The sequence below is a fragment of the Harmonia axyridis genome, chromosome 7 (assembly GCF_914767665.1).
Source record: "Harmonia axyridis chromosome 7, icHarAxyr1.1, whole genome shotgun sequence".
Lineage (NCBI taxonomy): Eukaryota > Metazoa > Arthropoda > Insecta > Coleoptera > Coccinellidae > Harmonia > Harmonia axyridis.
The window spans coordinates 30,917,067-30,942,892 of NC_059507.1; the positions used below are offsets into that span (position 1 = coordinate 30,917,067).

At 34.8% G+C, this 25,826-nt stretch overlaps 1 protein-coding gene across 2 annotated transcripts in view; it reads right to left on the minus strand.

Moving 5' to 3' along the window:
* Positions 1 to 25,812, minus strand: part of LOC123684889 (gamma-aminobutyric acid type B receptor subunit 2) — a 45,444-nt gene extending 19,632 nt beyond the window's left edge. The window contains exons 1-8 of one of the 2 annotated variants that reach the window (XM_045624390.1): positions 25,010 to 25,812; positions 23,947 to 24,084; positions 19,675 to 19,950; positions 19,535 to 19,600; positions 15,182 to 15,370; positions 7,553 to 7,759; positions 899 to 959; positions 469 to 845 (exon numbers count right to left, since the gene is read on the minus strand). In XM_045624390.1, coding sequence (XP_045480346.1) covers positions 469 to 845; positions 899 to 959; positions 7,553 to 7,759; positions 15,182 to 15,370; positions 19,535 to 19,600; positions 19,675 to 19,950; positions 23,947 to 24,084; positions 25,010 to 25,411 — 1,716 coding nt within the window. In that variant the 5' untranslated portion in view covers positions 25,412 to 25,812. The remainder of the gene's footprint in view (positions 1 to 468; positions 846 to 898; positions 960 to 7,552; positions 7,760 to 15,181; positions 15,371 to 19,534; positions 19,601 to 19,674; positions 19,951 to 23,946; positions 24,085 to 25,009) is intronic. The other variant, XM_045624391.1, reaches the window with a different exon arrangement.
* Between the last annotated feature and the right edge of the window lie 14 nt (positions 25,813 to 25,826).

Genomic DNA, 25,826 nt, shown 5'->3' on the forward strand with positions numbered 1-25,826 from the left:
ATCCTGCCAATTCTTGTTGCGTTTGACACGAGTCTTGATCAAATAATGCCTCTAATTCCGCATCTACGAAAACCTTTTTTCTTCCACCGCCATGCTGGTCTTCGAGGTATTTGAGAGCATTCGATGAGCCACAGCCGCAGATTCCTCCATATCAAAGCAGAAAATTAAAACCTCCCGCAATGACTAGAATTTGGCTCGTAAGCTGACATGTTGAATCGAGAATAACGTTAAGACGTAGACACAAATCGACTTAAATTTCGATGGCGTTATGTTTACCTGAGCTTATTGTATGACATCTACGATCTTTTCATTCCGTCTACCATTTACCGCTACAGCCATCTATGGCAAAATGGCGGAAGCAAAGTTGTACACAGTTGTTACAAAAACCATCCTTTTCGCCATCTTTCAGTTTTTATTTCACCTTGATATCTCGATTTCTTTCAAAGATATACGTGAAATATTACTTACAGTGCAAAGTCCAGTGAAAGTACTTCTCGAAACATCGATGATCTTATCTATCTCCATGAGTATAACCGAAGAGTAGACTAATATACATCCAAAAACAGCCACATTATTCAGTTTGGGACTGGATAACTTCATATTCTTCATCTTGCGAAACCTCAAGTTGAAATAAAGAAATAAAAACGATGCGAATATTCCCATACAAGTGGTTGAACAAACCACATAATAAAGGAAGAGAGGCATTTTCAGTATGATGACTTTCACAATTCGCTGAGCAATTGGAATCTTTCCATGTTTCCATATTACTGGAAAGCAATTTATGCATACGAAATTCAATTTATCCAAGTCGGATTCGTATATCGCTATCTGAGATTTTGCTCCGCCTGGAAAAGAACACATTTATTCGATGATATGAAAAAGTGTAATGGGAGACAACCTTGAATTTGAGTGAAGAGAGAGTTTCCCACGCGATCCGGTCCAGAAAATCTGACAGGGCCCTGAAAGGAATTTCAATACAATTAGTGTCGCAGCGGATGCAGAATTCTATAAAAAGCTCAAGAAAAATACCATTGTAAAATCGGGAACTCTGGGGGCTTATTTATCTACCTACATATCACCAATTAAAATGGAGTTGGAATATTCTTGGCCTTTATCCCACAAGTGTGGTAGGCATCTTCTGTGGGCGAAATCTCAGTTGAAAAGCAGATTAGGCTACAACTCTTTAAATTTGCAGGCTACTTAGGTTCGGATCTTGAATGACGCGGTTGAAAGGCAAAATCAGAATTTTTTTTTTCTGGTAAATCCAAAACCGCAGATTCGACCGAGAAATTTGTATTTTGATATAAAGGATTATTCATTTTGCGGTTCCTAAAGTAAACGTAAATAAAAACCACTTTCCTTTAGAATATCGATCAAATTTTTATTTCAATATAATGCTTGAACCTTGACATTATGTTTCGAATAAAGAATCATTTAAATTTCTACCAGGGTGTCTCTTATAGAACTCGATCCTTGTGGGGTAAATTTCATTGATCTTGGTGGCTATTCACATCACCGAAACGAGAAATTATATGTCCTGGCAATTTTTCTTGCAATGATACCAAAAGTGGTTTATTGAACTATCTTGCACGAACCACATTTCATCCAATTCCATATCACTTTTGACCTTTTCGCAGAGTTACGGGCAAATAACTCCACCAGACCAAATTGCACACCAATCACCATACAGTGAGGTTTTGTGGAGATAAAAGTCTCTTAGCAGTTACATGATGCGAAAATTTTGCTTCTTTACGAGTGAACGAGTGAAAAACGTTCTTCATCGCTGAAGAAAATCCAATGAGAAAAAATGTCATCCAAACATTCTTGTTCAAGCATCCAATCGGCATATGTTCTTTGAATTCCATGGTCAGCTGGCTTTAGTTCTTGTGTCAACTAATCCTTATAAAGATGGGGATGCAAATTCAAATGCAATATATACCAAAGCGTGCCGTGAGAGAGGCCCAAATGTTGTGCGCGCCGCAATATTTTTGATCGAGCATGCATTTCGATTATGTACCAAACGTACTTATTACAGAATCATTATTGCTGTAGTAAGTTTTCACAATTTCCACATGTTCAACAGTAGATGAACGATCCATACCTGTTGTTAAATGGCTAACCTTCAACTGAACATAAAAAACTTCGAAAATGTATAACCCAGTATAAAGTAACAATTTTAAATTTTATGCAAAAATTCCATGAAGTTATTGTTATTGTTATTGCAACAAAGTGGTGCGGTCTTAATAATAATTTTGCATAAAGATATGTAATTATTTAATATTCAATTCCAATTCAGTGGGATCTAGTATCACTCAAATATTAGTTTTGTTTCGATATTCTGCTTGAATTTTTTTGGTTCAAATGATATCAACACGATATTCTGCATGAAACTTGAAATTGTTATTTTTATTATACATAAAAAGTCCCATCTTGGTCGGATATGTTGTCACGGCAAAATCAGGTATGTCTTTCCCAATAGGTACTCCTGAATTTCCTATGGTTCTGAAGATGTTATCAGCTTGAAATTCTGTACGAAGCTTGAAATTCTTAATTCATATCAACATCCAAAATTTTAAATCCATCGATAATGTTGCCACGAAAATATTTTTTTCGATATTCTTCTTAATTTTATATTGTTCTGATTACATGATCGACATAAAATTCAGCACGAAGATATAATTGTTATTTTATATCAAAATGCGAATTTTCATCGTTAGGAAAACAATTTTTTGAAAAATTATATTTACGAAACCTCTAGATGAATTGTGCTCATTAACGAATCCAGCGGGTATTCTAAATCCGAACCTACCCTGCATATTTCAAATTTTTAGGTCTATTTGCATGGATTTTACGGCCGGACGGACACACTTGAATTTGACCACGGATTTGTCAACAGTGAATCGAAACTTATCCTTTGAGACCATTCTTGGATCGAAGTCGGTAAATAACAGACATTGGCACGAAATGATAGAGCGCGTAGTAAAAGGTGAGGCAAAAGTCTAAAATTCGAATGATATCCCTGTGGAAGTTATATTTTTTAATATAAAATTTTCTCTCTCCATTCAGCTTTATTTGGCATACGCGTAAAGGCCTCCATTGTCTGGTTAAAACGAATATTCCAGGAAAATCGAGGTATTTCGATTCATCGGATAGATATTTGCAGATAGCACCTAATATTATCTGTATTCTAGGAAGACAAGGCAACATCGCGAATTTAACCCAATAGTTTTCCTCGAATTTGAAATTATTTTATAGAATTCAATATTTCCTAAACATAATTAGAATCGATAATTATGTATGTAATTTCAGATTCACCAATTATGTGGCAAATACGTTACGTTCATTCTACCTTGTAGAAAAAAATCGTGCGGGGATATCTCAGTTTCATACAGATTTCCTGGTTATATTTCATTATTATTTGTTGGTACTCGGAACTCTCCTGCCACAGATTAATCTGGTCAAAGGACCAGGCAGCATCCTAGTGGTAAAATGGTAACCGGTTAATTCTGCTGAATTTTTTATAGGTATGTTGTAAAACATGACCTCCCGAACAAGAAAGTCCCTGGGTCCAATTCAATCTTATAACTTATTTTCGAGATACAGAGGTTGGCGAAGTTGGAAAATGGCATTTCTTTAAAGTAATATAAATATTGTTTACACATAAGTTAATAATTTTAGACAGGTTTTCAATGAATATTATTGTTAGATACTGGGTGAGTCAAACATTATTGAAAATGAAATTAGTTTAGTTCATAATTCACTATGTCATTAATAATAATAATAATGAATATTTAAGATTAAATATATAGATATAATAATAATATTTATTTCACAGTATAAACATACAGGAAAACGTCGAGAATAGCAATAATATCAAAATGTCAAAAAGGACAGTTTAACAGTTTCACAAATAACAATATTTTGTACAAACATGAAATATCAAATATCAAAAATATCACAGTCGAAAAGTTCATTCACCTCATACATCGCCGTCCTCAATAGCCACCCTCTTCACCTCCGTGCTGAAACGTTTTTCATTTAGAGCCTTTATACGATATTGTAAAATACAGGACCCCAGCTGAGTAGATGCCAGACGATGGAAAGGTGTCTCCAGGGCTGCCTTGTTTCGCGTATCATAGGCATGTCTGCTTGAATTTCTGGGAAACTGGTGGATGTTTTTGTGTACATATTTGAGGCAGGCGTGAATGTACATACATGGCACAGTCAGAATTTCTCCGGTTACAAAAGTTTCCTTGCAGCTATCCCTAGGTGCAAGACCATATAATGCTCTTACTGCTCTCTTCTGAAGTCTCAACACCCTTAATGCCTCGGATGTCGCTCCCCATAAAAGGATACTCTGGGAGGCTACTGCGTGAAAGTTGGCAAAATACGCTTGACGGGCTACAACAGTTGAAGCACACATTTTTATTCTTCGGATTGTGAAAACTGCCACTGATAATTTTGATATCAGAGAATTGATGTTGGTCTTCCAACCTAACCTATTTTCCAAATGGACTCCGAGAAACTTGATGGGTTCAGATGTTGGTACCGAATGTGAAAGCAAGAGGTGATGTGTTTTGCTCTCATTCACCTTCAGTTTGTTGGCCTGAAACCACTCCGCCATGCGCTCCAAGACTGTTGCCACATGATCTCGTATTTCCGCAGCATTCGCGCCTCTGACCATAATTGAAGCATCGTCAGCATATAGGGTGCCTCCATAAGTTTCAACATTGTACATCAAATCATTGATGTATACCAGAAATAAGATCGGCCCAAGCACCGAACCTTGTGGAACACCTGTCCTGACACTTCCAACACTCGATCTTTGATCTAACCACGTTACTATCTGATCCCAATTTGTCAAGTATGAAGTTATCAGTTTATGTGCCACCCCTCTCACTCCATAATGGTGTAATTTTTCGAGTAGCACATCATGATCGACGGTGTCAAAAGCCTTCGTTAAATCTAGACACACCAATTCCACCATATCATTATCATCCCAAGCTGATGTTGTGAGCTTTATTACTTCCCAAATGGCGGACATTACTGATTTTCCTTTCCTATAACCATGCTGAGGTTGTGAAAAGAAATTGTTTTTTTCAAAGAAATTTACCAGCCTCTTCTTGATCACCACCTCTACCACCTTGGAGAACACCGGCAATATTGATATTGGCCTATAATTCTGCTGTAGACCCGCATCTCCACTTTTATATACAGGAACCACTCGTGCTCTCTTTAGGCTACTCGGAAATATCCCCTCCTCTAAACATTTATTTGAAAAAGTTGTCCATAGAATTTTCGAATTTTTTGGTATTAGTCTTAGGTCGAATAAACTATTATGTATAATGTCAAACATTATTGGCTATGCTATGAAAATTTTTTGAGATACACAGGGTAATATATTAAGAGGGACGATTGTATTGTCTTGTAGTTGTCAAAAAATTATATACAATGAAAATTTCATACAGTGTAACGGTTAGGGATTCATCAAGCCAGGTAGCTTGACATTTTAAACAACTACTTGACTTGAAAATCAAGCTCGTGAAAAATTACATATTAGGGCTTCGCTTGACTTTATTTAAGATATTTTATGCTTGACTTGATATCAAGGTACTTGATATTACTTGAGCTTGATATGCACGCGTCGCACGGCATATATTTCTGCAATCTCGTGCGCGCTTAAGACTTAAGCATTCGCCAGTGTGACTTTATTAGTAGTTTTCTCATATTTCTATGAAATCTATTGGTAGATTTTGGTAGTTTCAGAAATATATTTCCGAACTTGGCCAAAATAACCAAGAATTTTTAATCAACGCCATCATCTTCAGCTCCTGTTGAAAGACAATTTTCCAGAGCTGCTCTTACAGTTACAAGAACCCGCAATAGGTTAGGCGACAAATCTATATGTGCCTCATGTGTCTTAGATCCTGGATAGAAAATTATGACACAAACAAAGTCTGGAGGTTTCTCAATATTAAGAAACTTTATTTTTTTCATTATTTTTTATTTTGTTATGATTTATAGTGATTTAACTTGAGTTGAAAAACTACTACTTGACTTGACTTGAGCTTGACTTGAAATCAAGTTAAGCCCAAGCCAAGTAGCATGAAAATCAAGCCAAGCCGTGAATCCCTAGTAACGGTAAGAGGTGCGTTGACATTGTACATCGTGTCCCATATTCGATGTTCACTCAAGATCATTTTTCAGAAACGCCCTGTAACTCGATAACCAAACAAGATATATCTGATCTGCTTTCTGATATCTCATTATATCGAAAAAAGAGATCGGGAGTCCTTGAAGATATTCTCTAGGTCTTATTTATAGTTCTCGATAGGCTTTCATTAATTGAACATCGAATTTGGGACACCCTTTACAATATCTTTCATTTTACAATGACAAAATAACAATATTTGCTGCGCAAAATTGTTTCATTCTAGATCTTTTGCTACGAGAAATATTACTTTGAAGAAATGCCATTCTTCAAGTTCGACACCCTGTATCTGAAAATCTTGTCACAGGATTGAGTTGGACCCATTGACTTTTTTGTTCAGGAGATCATATCCTACAAAATACTAAAATTTCAGAAAAATTAACTAGTGACAATTTTTCCATAGTGATAGAGAAAAAAATTCTGTCAACCAACAATTTTAAATTCACAAATCACTAAACAACATTTATGGAAATATTTCATTAATTACAATAAAAATTCAGTGAATTAGCGAATCTGTGTGAACCTGAAATATTATCACTCGATTTTTTTCTACAAGGTATGGCAGAATGAACGGATTTGCTACGAAATTAGAGAAAATAATTTATAATAATCATACAGCAGGCTTATCCCAACACTTGTTCATTCATTGGCAGTTTTTTTTTAAACTGCTGAAACTGGAGATTTTTTCAAAATGATGAGAATTTTTCCTTTCCTTTGCGGAAAATTTAAGGCTTTTCTGCCATAATCTGGTCAGTGTTTCATCTGAGGTATTCCATCAGATACATATCTTCATAGGGTTTCAGGAAGTAGATTAAAACTCGACGATAGAATACTTTTATCTGACGGTGCTGACGCAAGGGCGTAGATCGATTTTTTTCTTGGGGAGTAATAAAAAAAATCGTAGGAATTTTCCATATGTTGTAAACATCGGTGTTTTCATCTTTGTGAATTACATAATGATTTTATTCCTCTTTCAATGAAGATAATAGGGGATTCTATTCAAAGTTGGTTGGGCTGCAATGTGTTATTTATTATACAGGAAGCTCAGTAAAGGCGTTACGGTGAATTTTATTGGATGTAATGTTGACAAATGCAGCGGAACGAAACAATCTCATGTTGGTTTTTTGATAATCAAAGATAAAATATGGAAAGGGCAGCCAGCAAATTAAGCCGAATTGCCGCCCCTCAAATAGAGGTGCCTGAAACGGTCGCCTCACTGTTTCACCCCTAAAGCTGGCCCTGTATCTTAACTGTATCCTTCGTAAATTCTACGGAAATTCGATGACACCGTTCACGTTATAAGTTCCTCCTAGAAATTATATTAGGGACTTCAGCACTTACGGACAGTCCGGCAAAACTTAACGATTCCATCTCCTCCACAAATTGGGCCACCATCTCCCCCCTGCGGTGATAATAATATTCGGAAGTGGTGCATGTAATCAACCTGTTTCCTCTCAGAGCTAATGCTATTGCCCAAACTGCATCGTAGACGTACTTGATGTATCTCGATTTGACCGTCGCGTTGAAGTTTTCAATTAAATAGGATCCCTGAAATATAAAGATTATCATTTCAATTTGGGATTAAAGTAATAGGCCAACCTAATATCTATACACTATTGAAGCAATTGGAACTGTGTGTCAGTACATTGATTTAGTTCAACAAAAATGAGTATGGGCAATTCAAATTATATTTCAAAAAGAGCTCACTCTGACCGGTGTGGCGCATTACTTCTGTTATGTTCATTGTTTTTTCGTATAGAAGTATAAAGCTCCTACGAAATAAAAGAATCAATTATGTTTTGTGTAGGATTTGTTACTGTGTGCCATCGCTGTTTCAAACACAGCACTGTTCGAAGGCTTAGGGTCGGTATTAAGGATAACCTGCGGTTCAACCGATGCGTCAACTAGCAAATCAACCGTCGGTTATCCTTTTATAATACCGACGGTAAGAGTTGAATGAAATTCACTGAAAAGTCCAATAAAATGATAATCTTATAGTTGTTGCTGTTCTTAACTCCATTCATGTGTTGAATAACATTATGTCTCGAAAGTTTTGGCACACATTCATTCATAAAATTTTAAATATGAAACACTATTTTACTGCAATTCTTTCTTGGGAAGGTTCATGGTCTCATTAGATATACAGAGTTGAGTATATAACTATAAAACTCTTAGTAAACAAAACATCAAAAAACCCCTAAAGATAAAAATAACATCAATGCAATTTGAGAAAAACAAAAAATATCCATGATGAAATATCCAATACATGAAAATATAATTAACTCTATTCAAGAACTCTTTTCCTATTCTTGAACACGTTCATCGATGGAGCTTCAACAACATCATGCGAAAACTCGGTTGCTCAGAAAATTCTCACGGGATCTCGTATGGAATCTTTCCCGGGTCAATTTCAGGTTATGCCCTCTTAGATGATTGGTGTTCAACTCGAAGAGATGCGTAGCCTCTCGATTATTTATGTATTAACTTCCTTGTCCCTATAAGGATTACCAATATCCGTTTATCGTTTACGTGTAATAAAATACGCCAATAATAATACAGGTGTTTCATAATCACAAGCTTCAACGAAACATACTTAAAAGATAAAAAGTGCGTTTTTCAAATGTAATGACCTGCATATCATAAGATGTATTGAAAGAGAATGAAATTTCCTATATCTAAATTGTAAGATTTCCTACTTGAAGGCAAGTTTTCAACAGAGGCTTGTGAAAATCGACTGTCTCAATTAGGGATTCATCAGTTCGTTCATCAAGCCAAATAGCTTGACATTTCAACCCACTGCTTTACTTCAAAATCTAAATCAAGAAAAATTACATACTTGAGCTTGACTTGATATTACTTGAGCTTGATATGCACGCGTCGCACGGCATATATTTCTGTTATCTGGTGCTCGCTCAGACTAAATAAGGAGATTCCTCGAGCGCCGAGAGACTGAAGCATTCGTCAGTGTGACTTTATTAGTAGTTTTCTCACATTTCTATGATTTTTATTGGTAGATTTTGGTAGTTTCAGAAATATCTTTCCAAACTTGGCCAAAATTGCCAAAGATTTTTATCAACGCCAGCATCTTCAGCTCCTGTTGAAAGACAATTTTCCAGAGCTGCTCTTACAGTTATAAAACTCGCAATAGGTTAGGCGACAAATCTATAAGATGCCTCATGTGTCTTAGATTCTGGATGGAAAATTATGAAATCAAACAAAAGTTAGAGGTTTCTCAATATTAAGAAACTTTATTTTTTATTTTGTTATGATTTATAGTGATTTAATTCATGTTTCTATTTCAAAAAAGATGACAATTTCGATTCTTTTATACAATGAGTTCAATTAATAAGTGTTTTTTGCAAGGTTTTTCTCATTTCATCATTATGTTATTGATGTGACACTACACAATAAAACTGCTAAAAATCAAGTAGTTTGATATGTTTCAAGAACTTGATAAATAAATACTTGACTGGAGATTGAAAAACTACTACTTGACTTGAGCCAAGCCAAGTAGTTTGAAAATCAAGCTAAGCCGTGAATCCCTAGTCAATTTTTTGACAATAGAGACGAGGTCTTCTATGAGAGAAGCATAATGATATCACCTTCAAAATGGCAACAAGTTGTCGAACAGAACAGCGCATATTTGACCTTAATCGGATCTATGATAATAAAAGCTTTGTTTTTCATGCAAAAATGATAGATTTCCTTTTACTACACCTTATAATTCGTAGGTTTTAGATCTTTCATAAGCTGAAAATATTCAATACGGAGAAGCATTTATTTCTAACGCAGCTTTCGTTTCAAGAGAAATGTTTAAACCGAATCTTCACCACTCCTGCGTTGTTGGTATCGTCAGACTTCTGGGATTAATTCAACCACTAGGACCAATTAATTCCAGCCTCGCGAACACAGATAAAACTGCGGCTGTGGGCTTACTGGAAATTGCTCGTTTTCTGTGAAAAATCAAAACAATTAAGGGCTTCGACTGGAGAAGACTTAATTAACCGATATTTTAGCAGGAGATGTTTTTCGCGTTGGCTGAATGAGCTGTTCAACCGTGAAATTGAAACGTATGTCTCGATACATCGAATTCATGTTTGACGTCTTTTCAGATAAGGTTAATTCCACCTCCTGGCTGAATAAAACATTCGAAATGGAAAGGCCTTGATAGGTAATCTCAGATTCTGAAGATTTTTGTTGGACTAGGTTAAGTTTGGGATTGTATGACCAAATCTGTGAAAACTGTCACGAATTCACTAGAGATCCTATGAATTGTTGAGAGCGCCTATTCGATTTCAATGAAATTGACGCTTGGCCATTTTACTGCATGTTTGTTTGTTCCAAAAAATATGTCTTGTTCCATTAACTGACTCTGCCTCCCTACAAAACCCTGAATACTTAAACTTTGAACTTCAATTTCTTTTCAATTAGGCCGATAACCTTCTTCTGCTTCTTCTCAGTGTTATCACTTCTGGTGAAGTAATAAATTCTGCTCAAGCAGGTGGCAAAATATCAATAAAAATATTTGTGTAACTACTTATTACACCGTCACTGTCCCAGTAGATATTTGGCTTAACACGCACTTTCTAAGGGCCTTTTCATCGTAATCGCAAGCCTTCCATATAAGGGGATTTGCGCTTTGTTGAAGCTCTTCTCACTTAGTTCTATGGAATGATCGTCTAAATAAATATAAAGAGATACCATATTTCCCAGTTCACAAACTCAATTTTCTGCTCTCGGATTAGATTCTACTGAAGAATTTAAATGTATTTCAACTTATTATTGTCTACCAAATTTCATACACGTAAGTACCTAATAATTTCTAAACCTTGTACGACAAATAAAGTTTTCGAATTAAATAGAACGTACAAAATCTGCAGTAGGTTCAAAATTTTATCTTTCTTCAAACGTTTTCGAAGACTTATTTTTGAAAATAATTAGTTTGTTACTACCGGCACCTGCACCATTTTGCAACTCGGCAGTAATTTAATGAATAGGCGATATATCCGAAACAAATTCACTTTTAATGTACATTGTTTCTACAAGATAACAGCGTAACTTTATTCTGATAAAGATGAACATTCGAAAACCACTACGTTAACTAGAAAATGTTCTTTCTGAGAGACATATTCCATAAATTAAATATTGAAATCTACTTCTTTTCTGGAATGTTGCATAATATGTTAATACTACGATTTATTTACAAAATGATTGGTTTGAATATAGTCAATGTGTGTGTTAGTATGCTAGTTTATACTTCGCCTAAAACCAGTATTCGCCTTTGGTCTTGTAACACTTCTATCTGCTAAAATGTTTCAATTCACTTCTTTTTGTAGTGACAATGCTGATATTATACCGGGAGGATACAGATACTATCATTCAACTTTTTTCTTTTTATTTTGTTTCGTTTTTTCGTTGTTAATTGTTCTTTTTCCATAAAATCATATTATTTTATAAAATGGTGTTTATCGAGTAATGAGAAAGATAATGAAGTGAATCAAATATAAAAATGTTGAAAAAAGATAAGGCTAAAGTGTTAGTTCAATTCCAACTTTATAATGTACCAGTTCCAGAAATTTTATGAAAAAAAAACAGGCTCTAATTGCGATACCTGGTATTAATTTTTCTTATGAACTCTATTCCCACAGCTACTCCCTTTTATATATTCAGTCACATATTTTATTTGCTAAAATATATCACATCCTTCAGCTAAAAATGCTTGAATTTTTATAGATCAATCGAAACAGAAAACCTACTCATTCCTGATGCCATTAAAATCAGATAATAATACTGAAAGTTAAGGCTGTTCCAAGAATAAATGGACAGAATCAAGATTTTGGGATTGATAGAAAAAATCGTAAATATTTTCCTCCAACATAATAAACTAGAAATAAAGATAAAACTATGCAGAAATTTTAGAAATGAAATGAACTTCTATCAATATTCAGGCTGTGTTTCGGAGTTTATATATGAGGTTCTCTTCCGGCTAAAATAAAACATTTTTGGAATAACTGAGTAAAAAATAAGGATATTCGATATCATCTCACTAATATACGATCAGGTATCCATTGATTAGCTTATGAATACTGTATTTCCTGCGCCATGGTTCTAAGAGAAGGTGTATGATTTTCCCCTCGTTATACTAAATCAACCTTCAATCAATAGAATAATGGAGGTCCTTTGGTAATCCTACCTCTATGGAACACCGTGTGAATTCCTAATTATATTTGACGTACGTTGAAGGTTTGCGACACTATCAACACTTCTTTGATCTGGATGAACCCTGTTAACTTAGGTACGTCAAGGGATTATTATGAAGGGTGTTGTTTACATGAACTTAATCAGGCTGAGGTTGTCATAATAAAAAATTAATGGCTCATATTGCATTTGCCCTCAACATCGGAATAAAGAAATAGCTATGGTGCAGGGGGTGAGGAGCATATATGTGCTGGGCCTAATTCAATGAATAAGCAGTTTAAATCAAAAATGCATACAGTGTATTTGGCAGAACGTTGAACATATGAAATAGTATATTCTGCAACAAGTAGCAGAATGGGCTTCTTTTTCCAATACTAATACGCAATTCGAAAACGAGCGAAGAAGGAACGAATTTCGAACGCATGAGTGTTGGAATTGTCTTCTGCAACGAGTATTAGACGAGATTTTCCTTATAGCAGTCTAGTTTTGTCAAATATTATACATTCTAGTGACTTTTGTGTTGTATCTTGGCAGTTTGTGTGACTTTTAGGAAAATTGACAGGTTACGGAATTTGAATTTAAATCGTACGTTTCGAATGTTGAAATAATTTATGATTAGGCATTGAATTCGTGAATTCTGTCTGATGAAATCGATTTTAAGCCACCAGAATTTAGAGAAATGAGAATAATGTTGCAAATCATTTCACTATATCCAAATTCAGTCAGTGTAGACAACCACAATACGAAAAATATGACTGAAAACGATGCTGTAATGAGTTCATCACAGCACTGTTTTTAGTACTGTAATGAACTTATTACTGAAATCAAATAGAGAAATTATTATATGAACTATTTCTCTCATATTCTCCTAAAATTCAATTCGCCTGATAAATCTGCTGGAAAGTTTTCTTGAGTAATTTTCAATTTAAAGGAGTTATACCTTTATTTTTTCAAAAAAGTCTAACTGTGTGGTCCGAAAATGCCAATTTCTTGAGAAAGGATATCGGACACTTTTTCAGAGAAGGTAGCCTCTTGTCAAATTAGCTGAATTTTCAATATGTCATAGTTCATGTCATTCCAAACAAAGAGTTCAATAGGGAAAAGTGTTTCTATAGGCTAGTTTATCGCTAGAGGCCCTTAAAACTCTCAAATGTTCTCCATTGTTAAACATAGAAAACGTTTACCCAGGATGGGTAATCATCACTATTGTGAGTAATCAAGATGTAAAAGATCATCAATATAATATACTATTGTTCTTTGGTGTTGTTACATTTGATCACAAAAATCTCTTGTTTCCATTTGAAAAAACGTAACTTTGGGTCATAGCTTCGTAATAAAAACCTTTTTAAAGAAACGAGTACGCCACTGGATTCTAAGTTAAAAAGTGCCTGTATGATGTTTTAATTTCAGAGCTCTATCATCAGTATTAGCGGAGATATGTATGTTTATGTAAGAAGATGGCTAAAAATGAATACTAATTACTGCTCTTGTTAGTTTCTCAGAAAAAGAGAACGAGAATAGGGTATCAGGTTTTGTCTCTCCTGTGGTTTAAAAGTTGTAATGCTAAAACATCAAAATTTGCCCATCCTGTACAATCGAAAAATGTTTATAAATCCTATTCTAGACCTCATTCTACATCACACTCGAAAAACGGATGCGGAGTGTTCCTTTCAAAAGAAAGCGAAAGTTATATTCGAAATGTTCCGTACTGAAAAACCCATCCATTTGCAGATTCATATAGGCAAGAGAAAGGTTAAGAAATACATATTTTCTTCAAAACGTCCTTGAGAAGATTTTTACGAATCTGCAAATCGATGGATTTATCAGTAAGAAACATTTCGAATATAACTTCCTCTTTCCAAGGGCATGGAAATGGGGGGTACTGGGGGATTTCCAAAATATAAAATTGCAGAACTGTCGCAAAGACGAAGAACGAAAATTTTTACATAAAATGAACCAATAATCATTTTGCTTTGTTTTGAACTCCACACGGCAGTAAAAAATCGGACCCTTTTACGGTTTAAGAGTTTTTTATCGCTTTTAAGATGAATACTTCTATTGCATTACGATCATGTCTTTGTCCGGAGTTCATTATTTTCCTATATTTATCCGCTTTTTCGGCCCCTTATTTGCCATCTGTGATTTTTTCATTCGTCATCGGTATACATTTACCCGTTTGTCATATTTAGATATTTCAATTTAGGAAGGGTTCCTGTTTATTTCCTCCAGAACAATTTTTTAGTGAACCGCTGTAGTTTAGAAAAATGTAAAAAGAAACTCTGATCCAGTACTACACTTTTTGGTTTGATATAGTTCTGTCGTATCAGCTGAGAAAAAAATTTCAAACAGCTCTCTAGTAACTCTCAGGAAAATCCAAAAGATTTAAAGAACCAGCTAGTAAGCTGTGTCACATTACAGATTCGAGTAAACGTCATCAAAAAATTTTTTTCGAAAAAAAGATCTACGCCCTTGCCTCTTCGTTTTGAAAGGATATCTCCTTATATTTTTTCGAATGTGATGAAGAATAATGTGTAGAAGGAATCATAAACATTACTCTCTACTTATCCCACGTTATTTGATGAAGTACAAGAGGAGCATCCAACAATTGCATCCCAAAACTTGAAATAATTAATAACCCAATAATGCTTTCAATGTACGAACACTCTGTTACCCCCAGAATACATACTTGCATAGCTACAAACTTGCAAAAGCGGGTGCTACAACATCGATTGTTGACATGCTAGAATGTTTTAATTAGAGAAGTTCAAATACCAATCCGTAAGCCGAGGTTTCGTTATCCACAATCTCATTGACATCGGAAACCAAAATTAAGCCCTCGGCAGCCTGCTTCAATTGCTCCACTTCGCAGTCTTCGGTTTTCCAGGGAGATTTCCACCAGGCTTCCTGATGATCCTGCAGGATCCAAACATAATCATCCCACTGCATTCGGAGGTGAAAGGCCTCTCGGACAAATGAAATACATCAGATATATATGCATATACAACTCTACAGGGTGGTTCAACTTAAAATAATTTAATATAACATACTAATTATTTTGCATAACGGAGTTATGCAGGAGTGATCACCTTCAGAGAAATATTCTCGATTGTTTCGGTCTTTACTTGGAATTAATTCAGCTTACCATAATTGAAACACTTTATTTCCGCTTATATTCTCACCAGATGAAGTCAGAATTTAATTCGACGAAACTATTGTTGCATAATCAATAAATATAAGCGGAAATATAATACATTGTGCAACAAGTGGGGAAAGTCCAAATGTGCAGCAAACACACGAGCGAGAAAAGGACTTTTCCTACAACTGCTATGGAAAGTAGCGTATTCTTCACAGCTTACTCAATTTCAAAACTATGTATTGCACAAACTGTGGGAAATATTATTCCCCACGGCACTTTGCCCACACCTTGCTTGGTAGACCAATGAAATTGGGCTTTTGAGTCGTTTCTATGGAAACGCAATAAATCAGCACATACTGTCAACGAAGTCCATTTTGATTTGAATCAAGTCCAGTACTTGAATTATTGAAATTTGTGCAGTTGTACTTCCACACTCGCGAGAAAAGTTGGACTTTCCCCACTTGTTGCACAATATACTATTCTCCACATGTTGCACACTATACTCTCCCTAGAACTGCACAATTTTCAATAATTCAAGTAATGGACTTGATTCAAATCAAAATAGCCTTCGTTGACAGTATGTGCTAATTTATTGCGTTTCCATAGAAACGACTCCAATGCCCAATTTCATTGGTCTACCAAGCGAGGTGTGGGCAAAGTGCTGTGAGAATAGTTATTTATAATACAAGTGCAGAAGGCATTGATATTCTTCCACGAGTTCAAAATTCAAAAACGAGCCACGAAGTGGCGAGTTTTGGAATGAACGAGTGGTAGAATGAGCCTTCTGTACGAGTATTATACATTATTTTCTCTAATTGATTGCATTTTCATTGATATTAATGAAATATTTCCATAAATATATTTTAGTGATTTTTGCATTGAAAAATGTTGGTTGGCAGAACTGATTTCTTCAAGGCAAATTGATGAATTGACAGATAAAGCCGTGGCGGAAAGTTCGGAGTACCAACATAGAATAATAAAATATAACCATGAAAACTGTGCGTTTCTGATATATTCTCGCACGATTTTGTTCTACAAGATGTGGAAGAATGAACGGAATAACCACAGAATTAGAGAAATAATATTTTCCTACAACTGCTATGAAAAGTAGCGTATTCTCCACAGCTTACTCAATTCCAAAACTATGTATTGTTCATACTGTGGGAAATATTATTCCCCACGGCACTTTGCCAACACCTCGCTTGGTAGACCAATGAAATTGGGCATTTGAGTCGTTTCTATAGAAACGCAATAAATTAGCACATACTGTCAACGAAGGCCATTTTGATTTGAATCAAGTCCTTTACATGAATGATTGAAATTTGTGCAGTTGTAGGAAAAGTATGGTGTGCAACATGTGGAGAAAGTCCTTTTCTCGCTCGTGTGTTTGCGGCACTCGCCTTTCAGGCTCGTGCCACAAACTTCCACACTCGCGAGAAAAGTTGGACTTTCCCCACTTGTTGCACAATATACTATTTCCACATTATGAGCAATACATAGTTTTGAAATTGAGTAAGCTATGAAGAATACGCTACTATTCATAGCAGTTATAGGAAAAAGTAGTTTTTCTCCTATGGACAGCAAATATTGATTTTGCAGACACATTTCAATGAGCAAAGTATTACTTCTCCTGCCTAACCAGCAAAGTGATTATTCTCAATGCGAATAAAACATTCGACATTTCCTGACAATCAATATTTTTTGCCACCTTCATTAGGTATTCCTGGAGGAGTAAGAACTTCTAAGTCGCTATCACTGTCCATAATATAAATATATCCGATATTTTTCCCAAAAACTGTCAGGTATTTTATAAGTTATCAATGGACCTATACATTTCTATAGCAACCAATCATTTCAAAAATTTCGCTTTCTATCAAATTGCGATTTGAATGAGCATTACAGGAAAAATAAAAAAATTTTGGGAATTGTGATAATTTGCAAATACAATATCCTACATATATCATTATGAAAAATGGAAGAAAAAATTTTATATTCAACTCAGCAGCAAAGTAGATTAACTGCCGTCTGCCTTAGCTGAATTCCTGAACTATGAGCCGTGACAGTCAATCAACTACTTTGCTGCCTAGTGAAACAAATAACTATTACTTTTTAATCATCTTCAGAGAAATAGTTGAGATTTTCAGGGTTTTCCAATAAGATGTTTCATTTTGAATAGCCGCTATCTGGGCAGCTATAATTTTGTAGCTGTCATCTTTTGACAGCCATTAATAAAAATGTCATGATACACGATTCAGTAACTCATTGAAATTGTTAAAATTCGCTACAAAATGCAGTCACAGTTCGCAAAACTAAAGCACTTTCGGATCGTCGTGAAGCACCAGCAATAATGAAACTGATAGAAAAAGTTAGAGATGTGAAAAATCGAAACCGTGTGCGTCGCTCAAGGACACCTGAGAATTTTTCTACTGCCATCTGTAGTGTTGACAAAAACCCAGATTTTTCGATTATTCGTCAGTGTTGGGAATTGTGCTATGATTAATATTTGAAGATATTGATCTGGACGGCCGTTTATTTTCAACAAGACGGCGCTACGTGCCACACAAGTAATGAAATGATCGCAATTTGGCAAGAAAAGTTTTCTGACTGTGTTATAACTCGAAAAGGTGATCACATTTGGCCACCGAGATCTTGTGATTTAACACCTTCATATTTTTTTGGGACCACCTTTACAACGGGTTTCAAGAAACTTTGATTGACTAGTCGATTGTAATTTTAAATCTGTGGAAGTGTCAAAAATGAATACAAATTCAACACAGAAATTATTTGTCGAGCAAATCACCCCGATAAAAGTTTTATAAGCCCATGTTATATGTTAATATTTATTCTTTGGGTCCTGGTGAAATATAAGGTATATACGCTCCAGAATATATTCAAGACCTGAAAAATGGAATTTGTGAAGTTATCGAGGACGCACAGCCGCATATGTGTGAATTGATCATTGAAAATTTCATGAAAAGGATATTGTGCTGTAACCGTAGGCGTGCCGGTCATTTGAATGATATCGTTTTCATTCATTCAGAGCATACCTTCCTCTTCACAATGAAATAAACATCCATTGATTTTTTTTAAATATACTCGTTTTTCAATATCAACATGAAACCTCCTATTGGATAGCCCTATTCCATATTCAAGGATTATAAAATGCTAACCCTTCACAATAGGCTGGTAAAGGTTGAAATAATATTTTTTTCTAAATTTTGAATCCTGAAGTAAGACAATTTTTATTTTTGATTGCCTGATATTCCATAAATATCTCAAAATGATCACGTCATTTTGTGTAGGTGTTGTGACGTAATCGATATTTCATTTTAAGTCCCAAGGTTTCCAAACCCACTGGCATATTATCGAGAGATGTATAGACATGCAATTTGAAATTTCAAATCAATGAATTGTTTTTTTGTTGTGTTGTTCGACCTTTTTTGAATATTTTTAGGCTTGAAATATATTAACTTACATAATAACATATCAAAAGTTGATAACTCTAATTCTGACGCTTCTGACACTTTTGACGTAAGCAAAAGTGTATTCTTTCAAATAATACTAAAAAAGTAGGACATTTTCATTCAAGATATGACATTGACATCCTAACTTTGACAATGATGGCAATATAAATCAATAATAACGGGTAGTTCGCCAAACACGCCAAAATCGACGTATCAGAGTTTCCTTTCTTAAAATATATAAATATAAATGTAAGTGTAAATGTAAATGTAAATGTAAAAGTAGGCATAATTGTCCTGCCACAAAAACAAATTAAAATTCACTGTTACCTTCAGAATTTAGATGTAAATGTAAATATAAATATAATGATCAAAGCAGGTAAATAACATTGAACCGAATATAAAGATAAATACATATAAATTAGTTCAAAATATATGAGAACTTTTTTTTTCTGGCTCACTTCATGGAAAATATCTCCAAATATTCATATGATGAATAGATAATGGATTTAACATGCATTTACTCACTTCACATAATATTTTCGGAACTAATGCAGGAGAAAAACTACCCAAAATTATCCGCACTTCCGAATCCTGTAAAATAACACAGGGATCAAAATCAATAACAACATTTATCCTGAAAAGAACAAAAATGATAATTTACCAACCTTCAAAGTTTTCAACTGCTCTTTATAATTTTCTACGGAGAAAGTAATCGTTGCTTTACACGATATGTTTGCCATTTCCAATTCCTTGACTAGGTTGTTTATTGGCAAAAGAAAGGCATTCTCGCTCTGTGTGAACGTTATGACGATATCCCAACCAAAATGTTTCAAAAATAGAATTTTTGCCGAGTTGTGCGAGGAGTCTGGAGGAATTGTACGAAAGAATAATGGAAACTTTCTACGATCACTCAGGTTCGGGGATGTAGAACCGAAAGAAATCTGAAAATAAATAAGAGTCATTGTATTCCAGAACTTGTTCGAAATATACATTATTCAAATGTAAGAACTGAAGGGCCATATATCCAGTGTTAAACTCAGGGCCGTCGCTAGCCAAATTGCCGCCCTAGGCAAATACCCAATTTGCCGCCCTAACAGTCAACTCTGCAGAATGCAAACAAATTATTTTGGGTTATCGGGGTCTTCTACCGAAATATGAAAAAGTTGAAGGCGACAGTTTGTAAAATTTTAATTATAATAACATAGAAAAATATAAACAAAACCAACAAGTTCAAACTTGTACAAAAAATGAAAATCATTTTAGGATTGGTAAGGAACAATAATAGGAATACATAATATGAATGACTAGAACAAAAAATATCTTTCCGGAAAAAATATTCAACGAATTATTCAAAAATTAACTTTTCGATCATTTAAATAAATCATCGAAAAGTTAATTAATTAAATGTCAAAATTGGCATTCAAGGATTGGTAAAAACGAATAATATACACGAGTATAAATAAATAAATGTAAAAATATTTCATAATAATATTCAATAAGGACCCGCTCTAGCGTTTCTGCCGCCCCGGCAAAAATACAAGTCTACGCCCTTGTTCGGGGCGAGAATTTTTATAAAAAGTTAGAAGGGTTTTATGGACGCAAAATGTATTGAGTGTAATTATTTCTTATGAATTCAAATTCAGATACCTTTGCAAAAAAGTATCTTATTTTGTATCTATATACTCTTACAAAGTAAGTTTGATGGCTTTGCTAACATTATTTTAAAATATAATTGATTTAAAGAATTTGAAATAACATTCCACTCAGCATTAAAAAAATCAAGTTATTAATCCAACAAAAAACACGGTGAAAGTAAAATAAAACTATTTTATACATTCTTTTAAGGATCTAGTAGATTCCTCGGAAAAAGTATAAAATACCTTTCTCCAATATCTGCCACCCCTCTGCGGTCTCAGGTTATTCTGCTGAGTTCCGACTTTATAAAACGCTTGAACATTTTGTTTTTTATCTTTAAGATGATAGTGTGTAACAATCGGATGATACGGATGAACCATTATTTCAAATTCGAATGCGCCCACCCCCAAAACTAATTAATTTGATAAAAAATCATGTGTGAAATTCTTTGAAATTAAAAAAAAGTATTCAATACTTTCTTCTTGGAATTCGGATCTCTGAAAAAAATTGAAAATGCCGCCCTCCAATATTTGCCGCCCCGGCGAAATGCTAATTAGCCAGAAAAAGTTCTTCAAGAAGCAATTGAAAGTTCCGGTCGAGGGAAGTATGAGAACGTTTTAGAAAAATATTATCTTGAAATTTTTGTTTTCTCTTTCGGCACCTTACATTTTGAAATAAATGAATATGATTTTTTCTATTAAGTCTATCTCATCATCCGACGCTTCGAACGTAGGTACTTCCCAGTGCCGAAAAATGATAATAATAAGGAAATGATGAAAATAAAAAATTATAGAACTTACCTTCAGTAATCTACTTTGAAATCCTTAAATCCAAAGGCAAATCGAAAAATTCAGAATATAACACTCACTTTGCACATACAGTACGATCAAAAAAATATTGTTATATAATGGAACGTGGTATAAAATAAAATAAACTTCTCAGATATGTATTTCTTAGGAAGTATGAGATGGAAATTATGAAATGGAAACGTTTCTCGTATATTTTGCATTCATCTGGGAATAGGCATTCTGGTTGAAGAATTGTAGAAAAAAATATCCTCCACCGGCTAGATACCCTAATAAAGCAATAAAATTGAGCAGTGTACAAAGAGAAGGCCGACACGCCTGATTAGAACATGTGTTTTTTAGCCTCAATATCTCGTAAACAGTAAACAGCTGTGAGAGGGTTTACACGACATCTGGATATTTATGAGTTGTTGTGTATAATGCGGCACCTTTGATAGTTTAAAATGTTGATTAAATTGTCTGTATATTTTCGTGTTGTTTCTAACCGATTTAAATCTTATTTCTTACTTTGAATTTCTACACATATGATTTTTGTTGATCAAGATTGAAATGCCGCCCCAGAATTTTGCCGCCCTAGGCGGTCGCCTCCCCTGCCTACCCCCTAGCGACGGCCCTGGTTAAACTTAGGAGCGACAATTTCTTCAACCTAATTTTCTGGTCCTGTGACAGTCTTACATCAATAATAAAACGACAACATTTGCGAAAATATTCGAGAAATGCACTACTGACTTGGCGTCAGAAACATCTGAGCGTTCGATCATTCATGTGCCCTTAGAGACAGGGTATTTCATGAATTACTCTACATACATGCTTCTAGTGCGAAGGCAGGACTTGCAAAATAGATGAACGCATGGCCGTCACTTGTGGGTAGGCAGAGAAGGTGGTCCCATAGGGCGCCAAAATTCAGGGGAAGAATTCAAGCTTGATCATCAAAAATACCATTTGTAGAAATTCAAAGTACCGAATGAGAATGTAATTCAGTCAGAAACAACTGGAAGGAATACAGAGTTTAACATCAAAAACCATAAAGGGGGTGCCGCATTATACTTATAAATATTTCAGATGATGGCTCGGATGTAGTCCAATCTGGACGTCCAATTTTCGATGACTTTTTCCAACATTTGTGGCCGTATATCGGCAATAACACGGCAAATGTTGTCTTCCAAATGGTCAAAGGTTTGTGGCATATCCGCATAGACAAATGACTATACATAGCCCCACAGAAAGTAGTCTAGCGGTGTTAAATCACAAGATCTTGGAGGCCAATTCACAGGTCCAAAACGTAAAATTAGGCGGTCAACAAACGTGTCTTTCAATAAATCGATTGTGGCACGAGCTGTGTGACATGTTGCGCCGTCTTGTTGGAACCACAGCTCCTGGACATCATAGTTGTTCAATTCAGGAATGAAAAAGTTAGTAATCATGGCTCTATACCGATCACCATTGACTGTAACGTACTGGCCATCATCGTTTTTGAAGAAGTAGGGACCAATGATTCCATCCATAAAGCGCACCAAACAGTCAGTTTTTCTGGATGTAACGGTGTTTCGACATACACTTGAGGATTAGCTCCACTCCAAATGCGGCAGTTTTGTTTGTTAACGTAGCCATTCAACCAGAAGTGCACTTCATCGCTAAACAAAATAAAATGGACGTAGTGCGCGATACGTATTCCGCACAGAACCATTATTTTCGAAATGAAATTGCACTATTAAATAAATTGCCAAACCAAACTGAGGATCAATCACTTGACAGCTGTTAAATCGGTCGCCATCTTGAACAGTAATGTCAACTTAAAGTTATATACCTCGAAAAAAACACCCTATATATGCAATGTGAGTGTTATCATATTTTAACTTTTTCAATTTACATTTGGATTTGAGAATTTCAAATTAAGTTCATGAATATAGGTATATAAGATCTATATTTTTTGAAGCAATTTTTCGGCATTGGGTGATATAAAACACGTAGAATAGATAGCATTTTTAAACAGATTTATAGATATACCGAAGTGGTACACGAATCATTTTGTGAATAATGGCGAAAAAAGAATTATGAGAATCGGGGAGTATTTTTAAGGATTTGTTCCTCCAGGAAAAACGTCGGGATGTGATTTTGAAAAAGTTAGTCAGCGATCTAGCAGTCTAAAATATAAGAGAACAGGAATAAGATAATGCGAGTTATATGAAATTTGGCTCTAAAATGATAAAATGATTTTCGACAATGAAGCCTATTTCCAAAGCAAAGACGAATTTTTCTACAAAAAATATATTGAAAAGTTAGAGCAGCGTCGAAGAACAAGTATTACTCTTGAAGGTGACTATGTTGACCAATAAATTAGAATTTTTACCGGTTAGACTCGGGATTTATGGAGAGATGTGTTACAACACTGTCTACATACGGTATATATGCTTATTTGTTCCCCTATCAGCTGAAACACCATTTAGAGTATACACTCTATACTTTCATACGAAAATGTGTTAACGTGTCGCTTACCTGTGGAATATTCCAATAAGGCACGATGTTAGCCAAACGTTCGGTGACATTTGAACAACTTGATCCAAGTAAAAATAAGATGTTGTTGTTGGAGTAGAGGGCATAGAAAAATCTGTCTACTCCAATACCTGGGTCGCACTGAAATAAAAGAAAAATTTAGTCCCTCACATTGATGAATAATTGAAGTAATTTTTGAAATAACATATTTTCTAGTTTCTAACAACTTTACTATAAATTTAATATGAACACACTTGGTGTAAAATACTTATTTGATGTGTAAGCTTGGTATAACTACTGACCATGTGCAAGGGCATACTGAAAACAGTGCTGTAATGAACTCATTATAGCATTGTTTTCAGTTATATTTTTCGTTATGTGGTTGTCTACACTGACTTCCGATCCTATCAAATTTCAACACACTTCAATTTCCGTAACCTGTCAATTTTCGTCACACCAACTGACAAGATGCAATACAAAAGTAACTAAGATGTATAGTCTGAATTTTTCATTGAATTTCGACAATACTTCACGACAATTTACTGAAATAGAGAAAATATCGTCTAATACTCGTTGCAGAAGGCAATGCGTATTTCGCATTCTTGTTGGGATAGGAGCCCATTATGCAACATATTTTAGAATATACTATTTCTGTATAACAAATTTGACAGATAAATAATGCGTGCCAGGAGAGTTCCAAGTACTAAACCAATAATGAAATATAACCATTAAATATGTATGAAACTGTGATATTACCGCACGATTTTGTTCTAAAAGATATGGCAGAATGAACAGATTTGCCACAGAATCAGAGAAAGCCGTTTTATTCAATAGCGCCACCTACAGGGCTACAGAAAAAAGGGGGAAATACCGAGAATACCGTAGTCGAATCGCCAGCATTATCTTATACGACATCAGTGGACACTCCATTATTTTAGACATCCTAGTAATTAATTTTCCTTGCTCATTTTCAAAGATGACAACATTCCTACCTGACTGTATTAGAAAAGAAACTTACTAAAATCCATTAAATAAATGCATATTTCGTCTGGAAAAAAAGACTCACCATGGTGTCGTTCACTAATAACTTCAAACTATAGCCTGGCAAGACATTCATCTCATTTATATGCTGTATGGCAATTTGTGCGGCCAATATTTCACTTTTACCTTCCTTCCTTTCGCCCCATTTTGTCGACAACTCAAAAAGTCCCAAAATATTCAAATTTTTCCTTTTAGTGGACGATATGCTATAATTCGTTGAAATGAAAGCAAAATTGTCATAGGATTTTTCCGATGAAAAATTACTGTCTGCGTAATCGAATTCAATCAATTCCGTTTCATTCCTAATGAAACTAAATGGCTTTTTGTTAGGGACTAAAATGGGTTCTTTCATACTGATATAAAAGGTAATCAGTCCCACTGACACAAATAATAGGCACACATGTTTTTGAAATGAGCTCAAATTCATAATATTGGTATTCTCCTCACTGAAAAATTTACACTAAAAAATGTCGCGATGAAATTTTTCATTTCAAAACGCCAAGGAAAGGCATATCACACGAACTGAACTCTTTATAACAATATCCTTCTTGAAGGTTTTAAGAGGGCTTTTGTAATGTACTTCAATCTGCGCGGTAGGGAGAAACTCCTTCAGAAACAATCGACAAGTCAGCTTTTTAATTTTCTTTCTCTCAGATTATCAAGGTTTCAGATATAAGTAAGAAGATTGATGTTGCAGATTTCATTGAATTATAGAGTGAAAAATAGAGAATTATCCTCCAATGGGCAATAGGCAGTTGATGTATTTTTATTTCGCTCCTAAACATAATAAGTTTTTCGTGATGGTTAACTGTTTGAGAACAAATTTTTCAAGTTTTTTCCTT